Here is a 27128-nt window from a genome sequence, read left to right as displayed (position 1 = left end):
AGCGTTCATAGCAATGGTTATCAACTGTACTGCAGAAATGGAACGTAAATCACAGAAAATATATTTTGTTGTACAGCTGCAGAGATGTATTTGGGTATACGAGATTTGACTTCAGAAGAGTTACAAGGTGTGTTGAGGGGTGGTGTCCCGTCTTCCCAGGCCGTTGGCATCGTGCAGGAGGAGAGAGGGTCAAAATAGTGGAATGGGGTAGTGTGTTTTTAATGACTGTATGTGGCAAGGGCATGTGGAAATTAAAGGTTAAAAGTTTAACTGAATGTAATTTAAAAACCTCTGATAGTCTTTGGGGGGAGGGCTTCTGTGGTGGAGTTGTCTCCCTGTTGCAACTTGTAATTAAACTGGATTGATTTTCATTGACCTTATCAATGACTGCTCTCCTTTTTGTTCACCTGGAAATTACTATTACAACATCGATGTACTGTATTTGGTCCCGTGTGGCTCAGTTGGTAGAGCATGGTGTTTGCAACGCCAGGGTTGTGGGTTTGATTCCCACGGGGGACCAGTACGGGAAGAAATTATAATAATATTGTATGAAATGTATGCATTCACTACTGTAAGTCGCTCTGGATAAGAGCGTCTGCTAAATGACTAAAATGTAAATGTAAATGTGGTGTTTCACTTAGACTAGAGGAACAGGATTAATGAAGAGAATTTAATGTCTGTAGACCGTGCCTGGCTTTACACTCCAGTACAGTAGGTGGCGGTGTATGCACGTAAAAGTTGAATCCGATCCACCAATCAAATCCCAAAGAAGAAGAACCTGGCAACCCTTGGCATCTTGGGAGTGGCGGTTGATTCAATATGGCTGCGGCAGAAACGGGAAAGAACGATTTAGGATTTTTTTGGATTAATGACAGTATCCTTTTACTTGGTTTCTATCAAAGACAGCCCCCGTATCTTATAGTCGATATTGTCAGTATGTTGATGAAGGTTGGATACGTTTAACTAACATGCCTGGTGTTGTGTGGTGAATTTGGTAACTAGCTGTAAACATTAAATTATGCTAGCTAACGTTAGCAAATCTGGATTTAATTGGCTAGTTTACGTTAGCTAGCTAGTGGTTTCTCATCTGTCTGGAAAACTGATCGGTAGCTAGTTTGTTAGTCAGGGGATGTGATATACCTTGCCAGAAGATACCGACCCTATCGTTACGCTTGTTTAAGACATGAACTGCATTGAGGTCGGAACGCAATCATTACCGCACGGCAAGCGGTACCAGAGCGCCAAGTCTAGGACCAAATGGCTCCATAACAGCTTTACCCCCCTCCATTTGTTTTGTATACTGCTGCTACTTGCTGTTTATTATCTATGCATAGTTACTTCACCCCTACCTACATGTACAAATTACCTCAACTAACCTGTACCCCCGCACACTGACTCGGTACCGGTATCCCCTATATATATAGCCTTGTTATTGTTACTTTTTAAATTATTTTTTACTTTAGTTTATTTAGTAAATATTTCTTAACTCTTCTTTAACTGCACTGTTGGTTAAGGGCTTGTAAGTAAGAATTTCACGGTAAGGTGTACACTTGTTGCATTCGTTGCATGTGACAAGTAAAGTTCGATTTGATTGCTTTAAAGACACCATGTTGCCAGTGTGAAATATGGGTAGGAAATGTACCACAATGCAGGGATTGGATTTGCCTATAACCTTGACATTGAATTCTACTTCTGGCAGAAATTAATGTTTGAATCAGGAAACTTTCTTGTGACCTCTACAAGCCAAATGTTGAATAAAATTATATTTTAATGTACTTTACCAGTTGTCCATGTGGTTGGTCCTTTTGGCGGTAGGAATGTGAGACAATCTATCCACAAGAAAGTATATATTTACATCAACTTTTCAAAGTGCTGGTAGTGTGTAGAAGATTTATATCACCTGAAGCGTACACACAACATAAAAATACATGCAGAAGAAGAAGCATACATACTTGCGGAGCTTGTGCACATGTTTACATGGTTCTGAGCATGCTCCAGGTGGTAGAAATGTGAAAAAGTTGTAATTATACTTTCCTGTGGATCTATTCCAGATTCAAATGCTTATTTCTGCCTGATGTAGAATTCAATGTAAGGATGGGATATGCCACTGAATTCCACATTTTTGATTTATACTGCTCCATCACGAAGATTGAAATATTGCTAGTTTTCCCAGAAAACTGCCATTTTCATCCTCATGCTAACTAGCAGTAGCCACCGCAGCCATTTTGGAATGGCAATGTCAGCCAATCAACTCCTTTCTTGTTCAACACAACATGCCATTCCATAGTGGCTACTGGTAGCTAGCATAAGGACGAAAACGGCGGTTTTTCCTGGGAAAACTAGCAGTATTTCAATCTTTTCGATGGAGTAGTGTAGATAAAGTTACAATTTGAAGTACAGTGGCACATCCCATAACTGCATTGAGGTACAATTTCCGACCCATATCTCGCGCCTGCTCCAGTGTCTTAATGTAACCATGATTGTGTTCCTTGCTCAGTGTAAACACGCGTAGCGGTAGGGTCCGTTTCTTCTGGCAATGAAGTACCAATGAATGAAGAACCAATGAAATACCTTGTCAAATGTTTGTAGTCCCGTGTGGCTTAGTTGGTAGAGCATGGTGCTTGCAACGCCAGGGTTGTGGGTTCGATTTCCTTGGGGGACCAGTATGAAAATGTATGGACTTAATGCATAAGTTGTTCTGTATAAGAGCTAAATGTTAGCTAAATGTAGCTAATTTCACCTAGTTAACTAATTAGGAGTCCACTTTCTATTTTTGGGAAGTTGGCTAATGTCGGCTAATTAACAAATGCCAGCCACTTTCTGAACCCAGTTCAGTGGCTTGCTTAAGCCAATTACAACATGCTGATTTTTATTGAAGTGAGGGTCTTGTTAGAGACCATCAAATATATTTCCTAATTCAATTCACACAGCATCAGATGAAGACCAACCTGTGGTGTTCATTCCAGGTGAGGACATTAGCACTTGTCAAAGGCATGTGTGAGTTAGTTCTGACCACTGTTAGGGCTGCGTCAATTCAATTCTGGTATCAGAACAAAATTTACCACTAGGCTACTGAATATATTTTCAGCTGTTTATTAATAGAATTAGTCAAGCAGAATAAATGGTAAATGCAATCTTCGTATATACGGGTTCACTGTAACACCTCGCATGGCAAACAGAGAACTGAAAATGACATAAGTTCTTCATTAAATACTCTGACAGAGATAGTTCCCGCTCACTGCTGGCCTGTCAGAGGGAGGATGAGCGTGGTTTAAACTTACTCATCCTATCGTTGGCGTGCAGGCTGGTCCCAGCCTCTAAGACGCATCTTTGTTGCCAAGCATAGTTGTCTTCTAGCTTATCTTCATGTGTGTACCCGAGAGTCAGACACCCAAGGACAGTGCCTGTTCTTGTGCCACAGCCATTCTCCCCTCTATCAGTTCCTCACATACACCTGTCCATGAGTGGCCCCACAACCAGGCATTGTGTGTGTGTGTCACGAGTCTACTCAGCCTACACTCCTACTAGCCAGCAACCCTCCAGTTAGTCATGTCTATTATATGTTGCTCATTCTATGTTAATACAATATAAACCTCTTAGTGCATTACAGTCCATTCATACTTAGGCCTACATCTACTGTAAATGGTAATGCATCACATCTAATAAGTGAAATAAAACCCAACAATCCCCCTTTTCACACCCAAAGGGTGTGAACATTCCACAATAAGAAATTTCAGAGAAATTTAGGATTCCCCCTTTTGACACCCGCTAGGGTGTCACTCACTAAAATACAATACAAACACTTTTATTAATAGGCAATAACGATAACAAAAAACCTTCAGTCCTCCAGCTACACCTAACTTGTACTAGGTTGACTACCAGCCACCCAGGAACTTCAAACCTTCACATAAGGAAAGACAAATAGTACACAGGATAAATTCAGAACATATTAATTAAAAAAGTATAAAAAGAAGACCTTCCTGCGGCAGTGGCTACACCTAACATGTATGGGACAGACTCTTTGTCCCAGAACTTAAAACCTTCACATCCACCTGCCACTACATTCAATACATATGAGGACATTTTGGATAAGCTTTATTCAACCACTTCCCCAACAGCAAACCAAGGATCGTCATCAGACAGACCCTTCTTTTGCCCAGAGCTGGATTCAGTGTCCCCTGGGGTCACTTCCATCAAGGGCATCATTCCGGTTGCTCTGACAACATCTGTAAGAGACTTTCTCAAGCAAGGGATTATACAGGCAGCACAACACATCAATAATAGGAACATAAGCACTAGGGTCAGAAATCCAGTAACCACCATAGATGTGTACTTACCAAAAAAGGTATTCAGCCAATTCCCCTTGTATACCCCCGCTACACCCTTCATTTCAGCAGATAGCTTGTCAAGTCCCAGTAGGGCTTTGGTAATGCTACCATCAGGGCTAGTGTTATTAGGGATAAAAGTACAGCATTGTTCACCAAACGTTTTATACACCCCCCATTATTAGCCAATATCATATCCAACTCCAATCTATTTTGTCTAGTGGTTGTAGTGGTAGCCTCTAGTTGCTCAGCCATACCTGTCAGTGCAGTGCGAGAATAGTTAACAAATCTCTGTTACACACACATCAGTAAAGAACTCAACCCAGCTTTAGGCGGCTGTATTCTTCCCACAGTACACATACATTCCTTATCAACCTTGCCACCTGTCTTCTAATCTCCTGCCCACCTGCCGTTCCCAGGCCGTTGTTACTCTCCCTAACTTAGGGAGGCTTCTTCTCCTGTTCCCTTCCCAAGGTCGTCTTATCAACTCTGCCCAGCTCATTCTGGTAACAGTGTCTTACTCACACAGTATTGGAATATAGTTTTTTACCCATTATTATAGCTGTATTTCGAATACATTTCAACAGGTTATAAGGTTTCTGAGTGAAATCTTTTAGTCAAACCTTTCATTACATCCACCTGATTGGCTAAATATTTCACATACATTATAACACATCTATTTTTATTGGATTCAGAAATTTCACACAAAATCAAACTAATTCAGGAAACTCTGAAGATGGTCTCATCTTATCATGGGCTCCTCATAGTTGAATGAATCCTCCACCAGGCTCGGCGGTAGGTAGTTGTCGTCCCACTGGTCTGAACTCACCATCTGCTCCGTTATTTATCTCTCCAGAACCCTGGAAATGAGACCTCTCGCACACGGGACCAAACAACAACCACACAACCCAAACACACTCATACAGGTGAAAGCTGCCCATAATACAGTTCCTACAACACTTTTCCATTTCCCAAACATGGGCTGTGTTATCAGGAATGTACGTACAGCAATGAACCTAATCATTCTACCTACACCATCCTCCTTTGCCAGTAACATATCGAGAGTCAGTCTATTTTACCAGGTCATGAGGGAGGTGGCGGATAATTGGTCAGAGAACCTCTTTACTGCATCCCCGGTTTCATTCATGAATCTGTTGATTATAAAAGATGTCATTAATCCAATCCACATTTTTATTTATTGTCACCCACCAAAATAATGTAGTGTTAAAACCTTCACATATTTGATTCATAGCTTTGTATTCATCTGGAACTTCCCTGAGGATGCCAATAGCATCCATCTAGACAAAGCTAATCCCATCCTGGTCAAAACTCCTCCTGTGCCTACTTTAGCCTCCTATAACTGACCTCTGATGACTAACTGGAACTGGTTGGACCTATAACCCCAGGGCGCAAGTTAACCACTCTTTGTGGTAATTTCTGTCGTATGCGTCCTTTTCTGGTACTAGCCCACTCTACATCAGTTATAGGTGCTGTGAGGTTAAACATTTTCTATTCATCTTTCACTCATCAGTGTATTACATAGTTTATCTTCTACTTCTTCTCAATGACAACGGTATCCTATGATTAGTACTGGAAGGTGGTGGATCTGAATGTATCAGAAAGATTAGACTATGATGCAGCTCAGAGTCTCTACTCTTCCCAAAAACCGCCAACCCTCTCCTGCCCTTAGTCTCTCTGCTAGGTACCACCCCATACTCACACCTCTAGGAGCACACACAGTGATGAACGGTCGGGATAGGAAATCTTCGTTAAGGAGGTAACCCCCGGACCCTGTTGGTATCGGTTCTTCTCCTAACTCTGTGTGATCAGCAGTGGATATGTGTACATACCTCCTTGCAGTGGGTAACGTGGACCCAAGTGACTCTCTCAGCTTTTCTAATGGCAAAGGCAGTGGTTTAACAGAACCTGGTATGGGCCTTCCCCACGGGGCTGCTTCCCGTCTTTTCTCCTCAGGGACTGGATCCACACCCAGTCTCCTGGTTGTACTGAGTGAATTACCTTCTCCTGTAATTCACCTGTTGGACACAAATTCTTGGACATACGGGTTTGGTTAACAAACAGTCTTCTCATGTGTTCTGTTAGTATTACTTCAACTTCTATGTCTATCTGTTCTGGTATCTCTAACTCTGTCATTCTATAGGCTCTACCTGATTAGCTAAACTGTCATCCATCATTTAATAAGATGGCTCCTAATAAACCAACTCTAGGGATAATATCTTGACTTACTATTTTAGCTACCATAATCATGTCCACCAAGTAAGTTGGGAACGCTTCTACCCATTTGCTATACTTATCTATTCTTGTTAAACACCCCTTCTTCAATTCGGAATAGTTCAATAAGTCAATTTCCAAATGTTGGAATGGATATTCTACAAAAAATGTTTTTGTTTAAGTAATTATCCTAACTTGTGCTATCGCCTGCCCTACCATACTCCCCCTATTTATACATGGCTCAAGCCATGTATCAATATTGCTGCATATCTAAACAAATCATTATAGGAGTTCAAATAACATAATCAGATCAAAAATGACTAATCTGTACTACTCCACAAAGGAAAAGTAATGTACCCTTATTGTTCTAGGAAAATAGACTTAAGGAAGCCTACCCTTAGTCTAAGGCTTTGCCCTTTTAGTTTTCTCATTGGTTCAAATTATCAATTGTGTCTAAGAACTTTAACTCCATCATAATTATCAGTTATACAAATTCCTTTAAAGTCAGTATTACAAATGACCTTAAATTCACCATCCAAATGGCTTTTCATTGCGGCTGATCAGACCACAAAAGGAAAAGTCACCAGAGGGGTCAAAAGTCATACCACCCTTTCAGAACTGTGTTTCTTACTACATTAGACAAATGAAGGCTAAGAACTTTATCCACATTTTGTATCTCAAGTTCCCAGAACATTCCCTATCAAAATAATTTAACGTGTTTAATTAAAACTCAGAAAACAAAACTTCAAAATGCCATGTGTGTATACCCCTTTAAGATATCCTGTCCCTAGGTATTTTTCCCAAAGATAGCTAAGTGCTCCTTTCCATAAAATAACCACTTGGTCAGCATTTCCTCATACTACACCGATTCAGAAACCCAAAAGTTAACTACAAACAAAACCTAATAATAACTCCCCTGTACTTCTTCAAATCATTAATAATTTGTTTTAAACTTCCTCAACGGTTCTGTGTACTTTAATTGAACATACAGTACCCTTGGATAAAATATTTTACTTCCAATCTATGAAACCCCATATTTTAACATACTATTTGACTAATTTGACCCAAGATTGCTTAAAACCTTAAAACCCCTTCAGTTTGTCTGCAAACAGGCCCATTCTATTTGCTAGGAATACCCTGCCATTATACATAACTGTGTTTAATGTGCATCGTCCCTGTAAAATAAAATTAACTCCATGTATCGCTCAACTCCCGTAAATTCCTGCAATTCCTTTACGCGCTTCCCCCTCCTGCTTCCATTCGGAACAGGTTTTGTCTGTTTTTCGTTTTAGCGTTTCCAATATTCTACCGGGCTCCCCGTCGACTGGGAGTCTGTTGGGTGCATTAATACTACCTTCTCTTATCCATTCCCTGTATAATTTTCCCCCTCCTTTTCCACTCTTTCCAGTCTCTACCCCCATTAATCTCTAGTGTTAACTTCAGTGCTTTCAGCACCCTCTCGGTCTCCTGGTTGGTCATATTCAATTTCAGTCTATGGTAACCTAACTATCAATGTTAATTTATATCCCTTTCAATTTCAGTCTATGGTAACCTAACTATCAATGTCAATTTACGTCTCTAACGTACGTTCCTAACGTTATTTATTTCCCCAGCGCTAGATGATATAACTCAGGTCGACCGTCCCCGACCTCTTATTTACCCGCAGGTCACTCAAACTTGGTATTAGTACGCTGACTTAATACCCAATGTACTTCAGTCATTCAGTGGTTTACTCAGTATAACCCCTTTATCCGTAGATCATTCACACTTGATACAGTACGCCGACTAGTATCTAATGTACTTCAGTCATTCAATGGTTACTCAGTATAACCCCTTTATCCGTAGATCATTCACACTTGATACAGTACGCCGACTAGTATCTAATTGTAACGGCTGTCTGTAAGAGGGAACCAAGGTGCAGCAGAGGATGTGTTCATCATTAGAATTTTAATACAAAAAAACAAGAGAACACTACAAAATGAACAAAAAACGACAGCAAACAGTCCTGTTAGGAAAATACTCTAAACAGAAACAATTACCCACAAAACCCAAAGGAAAAACATGCTCCTTATGTGTGACTCCCAATCAGCAGCAACGAGCATCAGCTGTGCCTGATTGGGAGCCACACACATGGCCCAAAACAAAGAAATACCAAAACATAGAAAAAGGAACATAGAACGCCCACCCAATGTAACACCCTGGCCTAACCAAAATAAAGAACAAAAAAACCCTCTCTATGGCCAGGGCGTTACACTAATGTACTTCAGTCATTCAATGGTTACTCAGTATAACACCTTTATCCGTAGATCATTCACACTTGAGACAGTACGCCGACTAGTATCTAATGTACTTCAGTCATACGATTAGGTTGACCTCCCAATCTTCCTTCAGTCTTGCTTCCAGTCCCAGACTTGACAGCCACACTCAAACTTGGTACTTCAATACCTAGTACATTACAATCGCTGTTATACCTAGATCCATCCACATTCATTCCGGTTAAGTACGCCGACTAACCACATACACACTTGGTACTTCAATACCTAGTACATTACAATCGCTGTTATACCTAGATCCATCCACACTCATTCCAGTTAAGTACGCCGACTAACCACATACACACTTGGTACTTCAATACCTAGTACATTACAATCGCTGTTATACCTACATCCACCCACACTCATTCCGGTTAAGTACACCGACTAACCACATACACACTTGGTACTTCAATACCTAGTACATTACATTCACTTGTTATATCATCAACGATCGATCGGTTTCAAGATTGCATTTATCACACCACAACTCTCAAAATTGTTTCAAAATCAAATTATTAATATAACAGGTGGACGTTCCACAATTTAATCACTTACATCAAACAGGTGTTTCACAAAATAAATTTGGATAATGCCAATATGCAGAACTTTAGTTATTCACAATAGGTGTCTGCTTACCTTTTGTTTGACCGGTCAGGATTTGTGATACACACCGTCCGTCGAGAGCGATGGCCAATCGGCCGGACAAGTTCCAGCGAAGTCCTTCTACCAGAATCACGTCGGGGTCACCAATTGTTAGGGCTGCGTCAATTCAATTCTGGTATCAGAACAAAATTTAACACTAGATTACTGAATATATTTTCAGCTGTTTATTAATAGAATTAGTCAAGCAGAATAAATGGTAAATGCAATCTTCGTATATACGGGTTCACTGTAACACCTCGCATGGCAAACAGAGAACTGAAAATGACATCATAAGTTCTTCATTAAATACTCTGACAGAGATAGTTCCCGCTCACTGCTGGCCTGTCAGAGGGAGGATGAGCGTGGTTTAAACTTACTCATCCTATCGTTGGCGTGCAGGCTGGTCCCAGCCTCTAGACGCATCTTTGTTGCCAAGCATAGTTGTCTTCTAGCTTATCTTCATGTGTGTACCCGAGAGTCAGACACCCAAGGACAGTGCCTGTTCTTGTGCCACAGCCATTCTCCCCTCTATCAGTTCCTCACATAAACCTGTCCATGAGTGGCCCCACAACCAGGCATTGTGTGTGTGTGTCACGAGTCTACTCAGCCTACACTCCTACTAGCCAGCAACCCTCCAGTTAGTCATGTCTATTATATGTTGCTCAATCTATGTTAATACAATATAAACCTCTTAGTGCATTACAGTCCATTCATACTTAGGCCTACATCTACTGTAAATGGTAATGCATCACATCTAATAAGTGAAATAAAACCCAACACCACTTTTCCTATTGCTGGCTGCTAACGTTACTGCATTTTTCCACATCTCTTTCTCTCAGGAGTGAACAAAGAGGGACACTTTCGGACAGCTTTTAAGTCGGGCTCCTGGTCCAACAGCAGTGAAAGAAAGGTGAAAATGAGGGCCAAATATGGCTGTCAGATCCGAGGAGAGGCTTCTCTGAGATGGGGCAATAAAAAGCGAGGCCAGCCTCTTTCCCTGTCCTCTGTCTCTGAGTCCTCCATGGGTAGAGGGCAGCTCCAGTTCGCACCTGAAGCCACAGTCCCATCCCCCAACCCAGCCACTCGGCAGCATCTCCTCACCAACTCGCAGGTAGGTTTGCCAAGAGGGACCTCTCCCTTGACCCTAACTGGTTACTAGCTGATAACCTCTCCAGTCGGAACAGGCCCATGCAAACATAAAACCTGGGTACACAGCTATTTCTTCATTCAACAGGGATGTGGATGAATCAAACATTTCTGATTTATTCTGAATAAAATTGATATTGGCCAAAACCCAAGCCCACCCTCTTTTCTCAGATGTACTATGTTGTTCTGGTGCTGATCACATGCCTGATTAAACAGTGCTAGCTAATTTGGCCAAACCAGGTAAGATAAAAAAGCAGAAACAGGCTGACATTCAATAGGGTAGTATCACTCAATATACTGCACTGTTGCTCGATGCTTGCCAAAAGTCATTGCGCTCTTTTTTTTTTCATGATCTAAGGCTTTCTGTTTTATATGATTCATAAAAAAACTGTCTTTTGCTCAGGTACTCTCTGAGGTGACCCAGGCTAAGAGCAGGGCCTCTCTGAAGGACCTCTGTCCCGAGGATAAACGGCGCATCACCAACCTCATCCAGGAGCTGGCCAGGTAACTGCTCATTCAACATATGAGGGATTTTGTCTGTGTGTTTGGCAGGGAGTGGGGGTGTAGAGATATTAGGGCTGTCCCCGACAAAAAAAAAATCTTGGTCGACCCATAGTCGTCCTGTTCTTTCGACCAATCGATTGGTTGAAACGTTTAAACTTATTTTTCCATATATAAACAGACACACCCTATGTGTTTGAATAAAATCAACTACATATCTACTGAGCTTGTCTGACACACTGTTTGATGAAATAATTAAGACACAAAAATTACTCAGAAAAGAGTCCGATGGTCACACTGTGTTAAAAAAAAATACAGCGAGTGCCTGTGTTACTGGTGCACGTTGTCTCGCTCTCCTCCCTACTGCAGCGAAAAGGCACCACAGCACAGCGAGTGTTTATTGCGCTGTCCGTGCTGAAGCTACAATGTAATTTCAGCCATTTAGTTTCTTACTTGTTTCTGACAGAAAAGTTATGTTACCGAAATCCCTAATTTGTTTATGAAAAAAATTGCCTATTCCCTCAATCCTTGCTCTCTTTACGTGAAACATGTAAGCATCGCATGCATGTGACCAACAGAGCCTGACCTATAGCCTATAGTTATCACATCAATCAATTGGTTATAACAAACTCCGAACACAGTAACACGTGACAGCAAAATGGATGTGGAGGACGTGAAAAATAAACTTCAAACGGGCGATTGTTTACTGGTTGTTAAGGAGGGAAATCAAATCAAGCTTTATTTATAGGAAAGGTGGAAATTTTATTTATAGGAAAGCTTTATTTACAGGAAAAATAAAAACAATGAAAATAAAAGCTGAAATATTTACTACACAACAAACATAAGAGGATAAAAAACAAAAGAATGAGACACACTGAACATCTAAAAAGCACTGCAAGGAAAAGCAAAGCTACAAATATCTGTTCTAAGATCTCTTTTAAATATGTCCACAGTTTCGGCCACCTTCAGGTTCTCTGGCAGGCTATTCCAGAGGCTGGGGGCCTAATAATGAAAGGCTGCTTCTGCATGCCTCTTGGTCCTAGGCTTTGGGATAATTAAAAGGCCAATGCCAGAGGACCTGAGGGACCTACTGGGTACATAACTTAAAAGCATGTCTAAAAACCAATAGAATAATCTTAAAATTAATTCTAAAACTCATAGGCAGCCAGTGCAGAGACCTTAAACCGGTGTAATGTGTACTCTCCGTCTGGTCTTGGTCAGTACCCGTGCTGCAGCATTTTATATGTTTTGCAGTTGACCAATGGATTTCTTGGGTAGACCAGACAGGAGAGCATTACAGTAGTCAAGCCTACTTGTAATAAAAGCATGGCTGAGTCTCTGCATCAGCCTGAGAGAGAAGCGGCCCTACCTTGGCAATGTTCCTCAGGTGGTAAAAAGCTATTTAGGTCACAGGGGAAGTCAGATCTATGGAAGACATTTGACTTAGTTGTGGAAACTACTGGAGATCAAGAAAAAGGATGGTATAAGAGCAAGCATTGCGTGAGTATTATGTGTGCCAAACAGTTGCTGTTAGATTACAATATTATAATTTTTTCTGACCATTTGGATCAGTGTAAACAATACTAAATAAATAAGTGTACCTCAGAGAGTCTATTCTAATGACATAAATATATAGTCTTTATTACAGCAGACTAAAAACATTTACGTTGCGGTTTATTTATTGTTTAAGTTAATTATTCAAAGCTCCCTTTATTTAATTTTATAACAAAAATGCTTGATTGCATTTCAAAGCCTGAATGTCTCGTATGCTGTGTGATGGCATGAAGGAATTATTGATTGATACAGTAGCCTATAGAGTATATTGAAATATAGGCCTCAGAAAGTTACGGTATTAAGACTAGACAGGACACGCTCTTAGGCCTACAGCTCGATGGTGGTTACACAAGGCTACTATACAAAGCCTACTAATCATAACGACATTACTTATTATAATGATGTGTATAAAAATAATTGTAATAATTACAATAAAGAGATCAAGAAAAAGGAGGGTATAGGAGTGAGAGCTGCGTGCATGTGTGTGACAAAGGTGCTGTTAGATTACTATATTATTTTTCTGCCTGTTTGGAATAGTGTAAACAACACTAAATAAATTCAAAGTAATACCAGTCTGTTCTAACGAAAAACAATTGTAAAGCCGTTATTATAGCAGAGCAAATATTAAAAACAGCCAAATCTGTGAAATTGCTTAGTCAAACCTTTTTCCGTTGCATGAGGCTTAAGTGCTCACGGAATCAGTAGGCGATTAAACACACTCAAACAGACAACAGAAGCAAGCCAAGAGTGTGCAAAGCTGTCATTAAGGCAAAGGGTTGCTACTTTGAAGAATCTCAAATATATAGAATATATTTAGATGTTTTTAACACTTTTTTGGTTACTACATGATTCCATATGTGTTATTTCATAGTTTTGATGTCTTCACTATTATTCTACAATGTAAAAATAACGAAAAATCCTGGAATGAGTAGGTGTGTCCAAACTTTTGACTGATACTGTATATGGATGATTTATAAAGCCAGGGACATTTAACAGTTAGGCTATGGATTATTGGCCTAATTAAGTTGGGGTTTCCTCTCCTCAATTTTCTTAGACAGTTAGGCTAAGGCAAGGGCTGTTTCCTCTTCTCTGCTGCTGCTGCCTCCGCTGCATTGTTCTCAATCCCACCCATTATTCTGGTTAACTTTGCTATTATGGACAACCTAGGGAAAGACGCCAATTATACGGCGCACTGAAGATTATTTTAGAACTGCGGACAGAGACCGTATCCACCGCGGGAGAAAGCGCATTGGTTTATTTATTAGTGTTACACCATTATTTTTACATAATATAACCATGTACAATTTCAGTATCACATGTGTTAGAGTGATGGACTGTGCTATCCCCGTGGCCTCCGCAATGGATTAGTCCACTGGACAGGCATGAATCAGACAGGTGTCTTTTGCACCATGAAAAAAAAACATGTAATTGCAACTGCTCAACTAAAGAAATCTCGGTCAACCAACAGAATATTGACCAGTTGACTAAATGGGATCAGCCCTAAGACATTTTCTCAAGAATTAAGTTTATTCAGGGGGGACAATGCCATAATCCCTGACCCTCCACCTCTTCTTTCCCAGAGTGAGTGAGGAGAAGGAGGAGTCGGTACAGAGGCTGAAGGATGAACAGGAGACCTTTGAGTGCAAGATTCTTCAGCTGGAGCAGCAGAACCAGCTCATTGTACAGGAGAGAGAGAGTATCCTTTTCTCCATGGATGCACACAGGCATACAGAGTAGAGGTTGACCGATTAATCGGAATGGACGATTAATTAGGGCCGATTTCAAGTTTTCATAACAATTGGTAATTGCAATTTTTGGACACCGATTTTGGCCGATTACATTGCACTCCACGAGGAGGCTGCGTCTGTCGTTACACCAATGTTTGAAGACCATTTCTTCCTAACAAAGACCGTAATTAATTTGCCAGAATTGTACATAATTATGACATAACATTGATGGTTGTGCAATGTAACAGCAATATTTAGACTTAGGGATGCAACCCGTTAGATAAAATACGGAACAGTTCCGTATTTCACTGAAAGAATAAACGTTTTGTTTTGAAAATGATAGTTTCCAGATTTGACCACATTAATTACCTAAGGCTCGTATTTCTGTGTGTTATCATATTATAATTAAGTATGATTTGATAGAGCAGTCTGACTGAGTGGTGGTAGGCAGCAGCAGGCTCGTAAGCATTCATTCAAACAGCACTTTTCTGCATTTGCCTGCAGCTCTTCACTGTGCTTCAAGCATTGCGCTGTTTATGACTTCAAGCCTATCAACTCCCGAGATTAGGCTGGCAATACTAAAGTACCTATTAGAACATCCAATAGTTAAAGGTATATGAAATACAAATGGTATAGAGAGAAATAGTCCTATAATAAATACAACCTAAAACTTCTTACCTGGAAATATTGAAAACTCATGTTAAAAGGAACCACCAGCTTTCATATGTTCTGGGCAAGGAACTTAAACGTTAGCTTTTTTTACATGGCACATATTGCACTTTTACTTTCTTCTCCAACACTTAGTTTTTGCATTATTTAAACCAAATTTAACATGTTTCATTATTTATTTGAGACTGAATTGATTTTATTGATGTATTATATTAAGTTAAAATAAGTGTTCATTCGGTATTGTTGTAATTGTCATTATTACAAATATATATATATATATTGCCGATACCGATTAATCTGCCATTTTATATATATATATATATATATATATATATATATATATAAAATGGCTGATTAATCGGTATCGGCAATCTTTGCCCTGCCCCCCCCCCCCCCCCCCCAATAATCGGTATCGGTGTTGAAAAATCATAATCGGTCGACCTCTAATACAGAGGGCCTATCTCACTGGCATTGTCTGTGTGAAGTATCCTCAACTCCAGTCTATGAGGGCCACAGTGCCTGCCGGTGTTCTCTTGCCTTCCCAGGTCTGTATCAGTCACTGATTTAAAAGACAGCCATGAGTACTTGCACACACTGCAACCCAGTCTGCCACTAAAGAATTAAAAGCTATTCCTATCTGGCAGCAGGGGGCAGCATTGCCTACAGCTTGATATCTCCACTGCAAACCTCAGTGGTATGACAGATACTCCATGAGCGTTATTACATGCCCACGTACCTCCATTCCCTCCTGCTTTTTCACGATTTTGAGTCTTGGCCACGTCTTGACATTTTAAAATGACATTTGCCCCATGTCTGAGTTCACTGTGGATTACATTCAGTGTTTGAAACCGTTTCCTTCTCTGACGTTTTATCTTGTGGGACTGTGGCATTTGCTCTAGTCTCATGTCTTGGTAATCTTGTTCGTCTTGATGCACTGAATTCTGTCATACACTACAAGACCAAAGGTATGTGGACCCTTGCTCATCGAACATCTCATTCCAAAATCATGGGCATTAATATGGAGTTGGTCCCCCTTTGCTGCTATAACAGCCTCCACTCTTCGGCGGTGGTTTTCCTCTAGATTTTGAAACATTGCTGTGTGTACTTTCTTCCATTCCGTGAAATTGGACATTGATGTTTGGCAATTAGGCCTGTCTTGCAGTCGGCGTTCCAATTCATCCTAAAGGTGTTTAATGGGGTTGAGGTCAGGGCTCTGTACAGGCCAGTCAAGTTCTTCCACAACTATCTTGACAAACCATTTGTATGGATCTCGCTTTGTGCACGGGGGCATTGTCATGCTGAAACAGGAAAGGGCCTTCCCCAAAATGTTGCCACAAAGTTGGAAACACAGAATCGTCTAGAATGTCATTGTATGCTGTAACGTTAAGATTTCCCTTCACCGGAACTAAGGGGCCTAGCCTGAGTCCAATGGCGGCGAGCTTTACACCACTCCAGCCGATGCTTGGCATTGCACATAGTGATCTTAGGCTTGTGTGCAGCTACTCGGCCATGGAAACCCATTTCCTGAAGAACAGTTCTTATGCTGACGTTGCTTCCAGAGGCAGTTCGGTAGAGAGTGTTGCAACTGAGGACAGATGATTTTTGCGCGCTTCAGCACTCTGCGATCCCATTCTGTGAGCTTGTATGACCTACCACTTCGCGGCTAAGCCGTTGTTGCTCCTAGACATTTTCACAATAACAGCACTTACAGTTGACCAGGGCATCTCTGGCAGGGCAGAAATTTGACGAACTGACTTGTTTAGAAAGGTGGCACCCTATGACTGTACCATGTTGAAAGTCACTGAGCTCTTCAGTAATGCCATTATACTGCCAATGTTTGTCTATGGAGATTGCATGGCAGTGTGCTCAATTTTATACACCTGTTACTCACACTTGTGGCTGAAATGGCTGAATCCACTAATTTGAAAGGGTTAGGGTTTTCCACATACTTTTGTATCATACCTTTTTATGACCAGTTACAGCACCACCAGTTGATTCTAAGCGAGCTAACACTGTCAGGCTCAGTCTCTTGGCCTGACCTGGCAACTTTTCTATAATTCCAACAGCATCCCATAATTACCTGTAGTTTCCTTAATGTAGTTTCCTCTACATTTGCACCCCCCACCCTCCTTGATGTCCTCTTTAATGATTCCACTCAGGTCAAACCGACGTGGTGAGAGCCGTCAATTTAGGGGAAAAACACAGCGAAATATGAAAAGTAATCGCTGGTTGGTAAATTGCACAATTGGCAGCAGAGCTGGGAAATTAGAAAAGCACAACTCAATTAAAGGCACTTTGACTGGGAGACCTGGCATTTACACAAAACTTCTAAACTCCATTAAAAAGGAATTTGAGGGGGGAAAACCTTTTGATTAAAGCACCCCGAGGGGATAACCGGTCTTTAACGCACACACGGAGTCGTAAAGAGAGTTCTGAGACGTAGGGTTCCAGATGGATCTTTTAAAGGTTAAGGAGACACCAAAGGCAAACAGACTAGGGGAAGACTTGTAAAGTCTAATTCCATTACAGTCTTATCTACCAAGAGTCAGGTTATCAAGGGGAGGATGTGTATATCTCTCCTATCTAAAGACCCGCAGTAAGAGATGAGTGAAAAGCATTCTTGTTGAAATGTTGTTTGTCAGGACCATTTTGTAGCTCAAGTGCTGAATAAAATGTAAGATTTGAATTAGCTTGTAGTTGGTTATTTATCCTTGGCATGATGTCTTGGAGAGGTAAAAAGGATAGATATCAATTCTGAGTTGGTGCTTCACTAATCACATACATTTTTTTTTAATCAATAACCTTAATATTCTGTCAGTGACTTATACCACTGCCTTGGTTGAAATAAGTGTCTCTACCCTCCTCCCTTAGGCAATGGTTAAAGGGCTAAACTTTGAATTTGCTTTATCACATAATTTATGTTAGACCTTTTAATACCATCAATAGACAGAGTAAACATTAAGCTATAGTGATTGTTAGCAAGTCTATTTACATTTTTTACATTTTTTGTCATTTAGCAGATGCTCTTATCCAGAGCGACTTACAGTAGTGAATGCATACATTTCATGCATTTTTTTTCTGTGCTGCCCCCCCGTGGGAATCGAACCCACAACCCTGGTGTTGCAAACACCATGCTCTACCAACTGAGCTACAGGGAAGGCTATTTACTGGTATTTGGTTGGGTTGATTGTAAACTGGTTTATTTTTTATGGTTAAGGCAGTTATGCTAACTGTACACTTTCATCAATTACCCATCACCGTGACCTAACACACACCCAGTCGGTTTTGAACAGTGCGAAAATGGCAGGCTTTGAAAATGTTCCTCTCCTGTGCAAATTTATTCCACCTTGAGGTGGATTTCATTTGGGCGTGGCCTGACAGGGCGAGTGAATAATTTTGACAGGCCCCGTCTGAAGCCCTCGAAAGTCTTTATTTTGTATATTTTTGGATTGAGGGGCAGAAGAAGCCATTACTACCGCTTTGATTGAAGAGGGTGGGCATTCGGATTGGCTCATGCCCAAGACTCAGAGAAGAGTTTTCACTGTTTTCGGCATGGGAAGAGAACCTTATCAATTGTGTTCTAGTCGTCTTAGATTACCAGGCCTTGAGAGGCGGGTCTGCGTCTGCCCTACAATGTTTTTAACGTAGGTGTGTTTACACTCTGTCAGAACATCCACATCCTATAATCGGCATAGGTATTGTTTGTGGTTGCGATGACTGTTGGTTGGAGCATGATGCTTGCAATACCAGATTTGTGTGGGTTAACTCTGACGTGTACTAGATTCCTTTGAATAAAAGTGTTAACCCAGAGGACATTATATTACCAATGTGAATCCGTTGACATGGGAATTGAAACAAATGTTTGGTTGGTTCTGCCGAGTTTTGATAGCCATGTGTCATAACATAACTTCAGTTGTCATGACTCCCTATGATTGCTATGACGTAATGACAGTGGAAAAACAGCCTTATGCAGACAGACGGTTCAGGTGTTACTTACCGGTAGAGTCTGTGAAAGAAGCGTTGGAGCATTTGTCGACAGGGCATTCACTTTCATTCCACTTCATCTGAAGTTTTTCTCTTGCCCTACTCCGTTTCATTTCCCAGGCTTGATTGAACTCCTCCGACACCAAAGTGTTTTCTCCTAGCGTATCCTTCCACAGACTGTTACTTCAATATGGCTTCACTTTGAAACTTTCATTTGCTGTTAAATCAGGGACTTTTAAAGGTGATGTGTTGAGAAACTCATCAGCCAGGGGCGATGGCCCACCCATAAAAATATATGGCCTGGAGCAGGGAGGTTTATGGGTAGTAGTTGGTTGGTAGGAGTGTATTTGAGACTGTGTACCCGTCTTTGTGGGTGACTCCAGGTGAGGATTTGGTAATGTGTTATTCTAGGTTCATTGCAAATTCTCTGTGTGGGGGTTTGCATATACAGCTCTGGAAAAAATTAAGAGACCACTGCAAAATGATCAGTTTCTCTGGTTTTACTATTTATAGGTATGTGTTTGGGTAAAATGAAAATGTTTGTTTTATTCTGTAAACTACTGACAACATTTCCCCCAAATTTCAAATATAATATTGTCATTTAGAGCAATTATTTGCAGAAAATGACAACTGGTCAAAATAACAAAATATATACAGTGTTGTCAGACCTCGAATAAAACCAAGAAATAAGTTCATATTAATTTTAAACAACACAATACTAATGTTTCAACTTAGGAAGAGTTCAGAAATCAATATTTGGTGGAATAACCCTGATTTTCAATCACAGCTTTCATGCGTCTTGGCATGCTCTTCACCAGTCTTTCACATTGATGTTGGGTGACTTTATGCCCCTCCTGGCGCAAAAATTCAAGCAGCTCGGCTTTATATGATGGCTTGTGACCATACATCTTCCTCTTGATCACATTCCAGAGGTTTTCAAGGGGGTTCAGGTCTGGAGATTGGGCTGGCCATGACAGGGTCTTGATCTTGTGGTACTCCATCCACACCTTGATTAACCTGGCTGTGTGGCATGGAGAATTGTCCTGCTGGAAAAAACAATCCTCAGGGTTGGGGAACATTGTCAGAGCAGAAGGAAGCATGTTTTCTTCCAGGACAACCTTGTACGTGGCTTGATTCATGCGTCCTTCACAAAGACAAATCTGCTCGATTCCAGCCTTGCTGAAGCACCCCCAGATCATCACCGATCCTCCACCAAATTTCACAGTGGGTGCGAGACCTGGAAAGGCCCACATGCCTCTTCTTCTTATTGGTGTCCTTTAGTAGTGGTTTCTTTGCAGCAATTCGACCACGAAGGCCTGATTCACGCAGTCTCCTCTGAATAGTTGATGTTGAGATGTGTCTGTTACTTGAACTCTGTGGTGCATTTATTTGTGCTGCAATTTCTGAGGCTGGTAACTCTAATGAACTAAAAACTTATCCTCTGGGTCTTCCTTTTCTGTGGCGGTCCTCATGAGATCCAGTTTCGTCATAGTGCTTGATGTTTTTTGCAACTGCAATTGAAGACATTTTAAAAGTTGTTGAAATTTTCCAGATTGACTGACCTTCATGTCTGAAAGTATGGACTTTCATTTCTCTTTGCTTATTTGAGCTGTTCTTGCCATAATATGGACGGTCTTTTACCAAATAGGGCTATCTTCTGTATACCACCCCTACCTTGTCACAACACAACTGATTGGCTCAACGCATTAAGAAGGAAAGAAATTCCACAAAATAACTATTAACAAGGCACACCTGTTAATCGAAATGCATTCCAGGTGACTAACTCATGAAGCTGGTTGAGAAAATGGCAATAGTGCGCAAAGCTGTCGTCAAGGATTTCATTTTTATTTTATTTTAATATATACCATTATTTTACCAGGTAAGTTGACTGAGAACACATTCTCATTTACAGCAACGAACTGGGAATAGTTACAGTGGAGAGGAGGGGGGATGAATGAGTCAATTGTATGCTGGGGATGATTAGGTGACCGTGATGGTATGAGGGACAGATTGGGAATTTAGCCAGGACTCCGGGGTTAACACCCCTACTCTTAAAATAAGTGCCATGGGATCTTTAGTGACCACAGAGAGTCAGGACACCCTGGGGGTGGCTACTTTGAAGAATCTCAAATACAAAATATACTTTTTTGGTTCATACATGATTCCATATGGCTATTTCATAGTTTTGATGTCTTCACTATTATTGTACAATGTAGAAAATAGTAAAAATAAAGAAGAAACGTGGAATGAGTAGGTGTGTCCAAACTTTTGACTAGAGAGAGAGATCATTAGGAAAGTATTTTTTCGACATTTTGTTACGTTACAGCCATATTCTAAAATAATTACATTTAAAACATTTTCCTCATCAATCTACACACAATGACAAGGTAAAAACAGGTTGTTAGAAATGTTTGCAAATGTAACAGGACATCGACCCTAAGTACACAGCCAAGACAACGCAGGAGTGGTTTCTGCACAAGTCTCAATGTCCTTGAGTGACCCAGCTAGAGCCCAGACTTGAACCCGATCGAACGTCTCTGGAGAGACCTGAAAATAGCTTTGCAGTGATGCTCCCCATCCAACCTGACAGAGCTTGAGAGGATCTGAAAAGAAGAATGGGAGAAACTACCCAAATACAGGTGTGTCAAACTTGTAGCGTCATACCCAAAAAGACTCGAGGCTGTATCCTCCAGACGTGACATCCCACAACATGATGCTGCCACCATCATGCCAGGTTTCCTCCAGACGTGACACTTGGCATACAGGCCAAATAGTTCAATCTTGTTTTCATCAGACCAGAGAATCTTGTTTCTTGTGGTCTGAGAGTGCTTTAAGTGCCTTTTGGCAAACTCCAAGCGGGCTGTCGTGCCGTTTACTGAGGAATGGCTTCTGTCTTGCCACTCTACCATAAAGGCCTGATTGGTGGAGTGCTGCAGAGATGGTTGTCTTTCTGGAAGGTTCTCCCATCTCCACAGAGGAATTCTGGAGCTCTGTCAGAGTGACCATTGGGTTCTTGGTCACCTCCCTGACCAAGGCCCTTCTCCCCCTATTGCTCAGTTTGGCCAGGCAACTAGCTCTAGGAAGAGTCTTGGTGGTTCCAAACTTCTTCCGTTTAAGAATGAGGAAGGCCACTGTGTTCTTAGGGACCTTCAATGCTGCAGAAATGTTTTAATACCCTTTCCCACATCTATGCCTTAACACGATCCTGTCTCGGAGCTCTCCTTTGACCTCACGACTTGGTTTTTGCTCTGACATGCACTATCAACTGTGGGACCACTTAGACAGGTGTGTGCCTTTCCAAATCATGTTCAATCAATTGAATTTACCACAGGTGGACTCAAACAAGTTGTAGAAACATCTCAAGGATGATCAATGGAAACAGGATGCACCTGAGCTCAATTTTGAGTCTCATTTCAAAGGCTCTAAATGCTTATGTAAATAATGCATTTCTGTGTTTTTTTTATTTTTCATAAATATTCAAAAATGTCTAAACCTGTTTTCACTTTGTCATTATGGGGTATTGTGTTTAGATTGATTATATTTATTTAATCAATTTTAGAATAAGGCTGTAACGTAAAACATTTTGGGGAAAAGGAAGGGGTCTGAATACTTTCCGAATGCGCTGTATACGGATGATTTATAAAGCCAGGCACATTAACAATTAGGCTATTGATTATAGACCTTATTAAGTAGGGATTTCATCTCTCCTCACTTTTCTTAGACAATTAAGGCAAGGGCTGTTTTCTCTTCTCCTAACTCCGCTGCTGCCTCCGTCGCATTGTTCTCAACACCAATATGTTGGTTTACTTTGCTATTATGCACATACCAACATGGTCTAGGAAAAGGCGCCAATTCAACAGTGCCCTGATGTTTCAGAACCGCGGACAGTGACCACTATCCAACGCAGGAGAAAGTACATTTTATGTAAAGAAAAAATATAGAAATAAAAAAATATTTTAAAAAATGTCTTTGTGTTGCACCATTGGTCTAACATAATGTAACCATGTACAATTTCTGTAGCAAATGTCTTAGACTGATGGACTGTGTCATCCCCATAGCCTCCACAATAGATCAGTCCACTCAGACAGGCACGAATTCGACAGGTGTCGTGTACACCATGACCAACAGCCTATCGAAACCAAACAATGGACCAGTCGACTAGATGGGGTCTGCACTAGTACACAGTATGAGATACCATGCTTTCTTACCCCCATTGCCACCCTTGCATTAGTATCTATCCATGTATGTGTACCTACCTTACTCACTCAGCCCGGGTGTGCGTGCGAGCTGTGCCACCACCGCCATTAGCGGGACCCTCATGCCCAGCAGTAGTTCTGCACCAGATGAGCTGTGTTCTGCCTTCTGCAGCGTGGCGCCAGTCAGGTGCCAGCTCTCTGTCTGGCATTCGGCCTAGCACTCAGATCTGGCATCACGGCCCAGCTCTGCTCAGCTCAGCCTGGGCCGACCCAGATGGAGAAGTCTATAAAGCCCCTCAACTTTTTATCATGCTCTCTTTTCAGTTTGTCCTTTTCAACTTTTTGAGGTAACTCACTGTTTACTTTCCTGGCCTAATGAAGGCGTGGTGGATGGAGATGTCCTTTTGGGGTTATATTTGATGTCTTCAAAATGTCTATAGAAATGTATCCCAAAAAAGGAAATAACGACAAGAATATGACCCTTAACCCCAGCCCCCTGTTGCTTAGGCCTACAGCAGCAGTACCGGGAGTGCCAGGAGCTGCTGGGGCTCTACCAGCAGTACCTCTCTCAACAGCAGGAGAAACTCAACCAGTCTATCGCCCAGCTCAGCCACTCCCGCAGCTCCCACTCTAACTCCCACAAAAAGGTACTCACTCTGTGTGTGTCTGTGCGAGTGTGCGTAGCAAGAGTGTGTGATACAGACGTGTGTCTGAGAGAGATGGCGAGTGGTGCGTCTCTGTGTGTATAATCTTTCCCGGTGAGCTATCTCCAAGCTACCGCCGCTGTTCACCATCAATCACAATACTGCCAACTGGGAGAGAGACACTCACACACACATTTTATTTTTAAAGGACCCTTACTTGGACCTAGACAACATATCAGATATCACGATAGTAAAAAAAATCACTATACATTATGACCACATACAGTAAGTACCACAACCGGTTGCTTTTCTCAAGGTAACCATTTAGAGACAACTTCCTGGGTCCCCCTGCTCTGAGGATAGATCACTTTGTCGTCCTCTGTGTCCTACAGTGGGGCTGAGTAATGTGTTTGCATGCTCTGTGACCTCACACTGAATTAGTCACTCTCTTGTCTTGCTGAAGGTGGGCTTTTCTTTACTTTGTGTTTATCTCTCTCGCTTCATTGACCTTGGTTTCCCTGTGCTCAGCACTTTCATGAGAATCTCAGTCTTGCCCAAACCCAAATCTTAGTTCTGCATTGTATTGGTGTCAGGTCCATCTTGGCTTAACCACTGCTCTCTCACAGAAAAGTTAAAAAGGGGGAAGGGAAGGAGTGACTATCAGAGTGAGGTAACTAACTGCAAATTTGACCTCTTGCCCTTACCACTTATACACTTGTGGAGATTGGAGACAAACACATGACACATTTCAGATTTTATTGATGCCCACATAGAGCTTACTATAGGCTGAAATCTAGTACAGGTGCATAACATGAAATATTAACATTGAATAATGTATTTACAATAGATAAAAATAGAAGGGTATATTTGACTGGGTGGCTCTCTTGACTCCACAGGCCCCCAGCAGTGAGGTAGGCTCCACCAAGCCTAGCAGGGCAGAGATAGCCACAGCCTGGGATGGTTCCTACCTGGGCCTGCCCACTCCTGGAGGAACAAGGACAAACGGAGGAGGAAGAGAGAGAAGTGGCAGAGGAAGAGTCCCGTACCTCAGTCCCGCCTCTCTCTCAGACGACCTTCATTCAGCCACCTCCCCTCCCTACTCCTCCTCTAGCAACCAATCCCAGGGACCAATCAAATGCCAGGGTTGCCGAGGAGTAGCGGCCCGTAGCAGACGGGAACATCTGGTCAATGGGGGGTTTCCCCATAGGGGGGCCACAGAAGACCCTCGACTGGGCAACACCAGCCCACGGCTCCACAACGGCTCTGGTGAACCACCCGAAGACAGCAGACGTCTACCTGGACCCCGGAGGTTACTACTCGAAGGGGACCCAGCGTGGCAGGGAGCAGGGTCAGAGAGGGACCTAACCGCGCCCCTCCTGGGCCGGGAGGACTGGGAGAAGAGGAGGCACCAGCTGCTCCTGCAGAAGCTGCAGCTGGAGGTGGAGAGGGGGCGGCTGCAGGCGCGGCTGGCGCAGCAGGAGGAGAGGCTGATCAGACAGAACCAGCACCTCCTCCACACGCGTCTCGATTACAGCAGGTATTGAATTTAATTATATTTTAGAAAAATGATACATCTAACAATATATGCACAATAATTGGGGCATGTACTTCATTTTGTCTCTCTTGCAGGTTCCAGCAAGCCACAGCAGCTGAACTCGGCCACTCCATGTCCAGAAACGGGACTGATCCTTTACCCAATGAACATGTGTTCCTCAGGTAAAATCATGGAACTCACTCACTATCTAGTAATCTAGCTTTTAGCTTACCAAGCAGTTGAATGTGAGCTTGACTGTGTGTGTCTGCAGTGAAATGAGAGGGTGTGACGATGCAGAGGACTCGGGTGAAACAGCAGAACAAGAAGCTCCTCCACTCAAAGACCATACTGCACACATCCCCCTGCAAAACTCCATACATTTACCTGGTAGGTTGTTTGTGTGTGTGTGTATACACGGGCCGCCAGTTCTCCATCCCTGGCTTATCGTCTCCGTCATTAGGGTTTTGAAGTCCATTTGTTGTTGTCCTCCATCTGCAGAGCCCTGTCATAACAATTCCAGGAGGGATATGGCCACCTCTCTTGTGGTGTCCCAGAGCAGACTCAAAGCCACCCCAGCACCAGTGATGCCTCCCGCGCTACGTAGGACTCCCGATGCAAGGTAAGCCACATTGGATCCCGGTGTACCAATCAAAACACTGTTTCATCCCATATACCACTGCTGTTTCCACTGTACTGCACCGCAACACCACATCATTATCAGCACTCTGAAGGTTAAAATAAAGTGTGTTGTCCAAAAAGTAGTTTATGATGACATTATTGTAAAATGTAGTGTACGCACATCCAGTAAGTTGCAGGTCCTGGGTACAAAAAGTAAACACAAAATAGAGAATAGGTCCCTGATGGAATAGAGAATAGTTCTCTGATAAAATAGAGAATAGATCCCGGTCTACCGATGAATGCTTCTGGTGTTCTGTTGTGTAAGGTCAGCTTGACCTTGGGGTCATAACACTGCACAGTAAAACAGCAGGAGCATTCATCAGTGTGCGGGTTGCTGTACTTTATATCATATGGGTACATTAATACAATCTATTATTAACACATACCATGAGCACTAAATAAACAGAGCGTCTTTAAAAGCAGTTCCATATTTTCAACAGCATTTCATAGTGCATTTTTTACCCACTTATCTGGAAACATTTAGATTAGAAATACACAAACCAGACTATTTTTATGAACAGAGCACGGGGGAAATGCAATTCGATGTCGGTGCACGGGTAAGGAAACAAAATAAAGGTTAGAAAAAGGAAAGGAAGGAAGGAAAGGGGAGCAGGCGTCTGAGGCAGGCCTGGCCGGCACTGGGCCTTAGTGTTTGATGGGCTAAATTAAGCTTTCTCCCAGGCTTGCGGCGAGGCTGACAGGAGCCAAGCTGCGTTCCATTAGTCGGTCTAGCTGGGACCCAGCAGCAGGTAATTGAACAGACTTCTGTGGGGATGCACAGTCTCTCTCTTTCTCTCAATAATGAGAGGGGAGAGAGAAGGAGAGACAGAGAGCGCAGAGAGGAATGAATCACTAGCGTGAGACACACTCTAACAAAAGGGAATGAAATTCATTATTACCCCCCCTCCCCACCCTTTTTGTTGAAAGGTAATTAATGTGACAGTCTGTGGTCTTCCTGTGTGTGTCTGAGTGTGCACTTCT

The 27128-nt window shown here is 42.0% G+C and overlaps 1 protein-coding gene across 1 annotated transcript in view; it reads left to right on the top strand.

The window, feature by feature from the left end:
• The first annotated feature begins 713 nt into the window (after positions 1-713).
• The window catches only part of LOC106583565 (protein hinderin), a 31507-nt gene continuing 5092 nt past the window's right edge, over positions 714-27128 (top strand). Inside the window, exons 1-10 of the mRNA XM_014167899.3 lie at positions 714-874; positions 2931-2966; positions 10354-10625; positions 11064-11164; positions 14296-14411; positions 23799-23938; positions 24832-25472; positions 25565-25651; positions 25741-25856; positions 25968-26088. Coding sequence (XP_014023374.1) covers positions 820-874; positions 2931-2966; positions 10354-10625; positions 11064-11164; positions 14296-14411; positions 23799-23938; positions 24832-25472; positions 25565-25651; positions 25741-25856; positions 25968-26088 — 1685 coding nt within the window. The 5' untranslated portion in view covers positions 714-819. The remainder of the gene's footprint in view (positions 875-2930; positions 2967-10353; positions 10626-11063; positions 11165-14295; positions 14412-23798; positions 23939-24831; positions 25473-25564; positions 25652-25740; positions 25857-25967; positions 26089-27128) is intronic.

Source organism: Salmo salar, chromosome 22, assembly GCF_965601325.2.
Source record: "Salmo salar chromosome 22, fSalSal1, whole genome shotgun sequence".
NCBI classification, from domain to species: Eukaryota; Metazoa; Chordata; class Actinopteri; order Salmoniformes; family Salmonidae; genus Salmo; species Salmo salar.
Note: the sequence above shows the minus strand (reverse complement) of the source record. Positions and strands in the feature narration are given on the sequence as shown.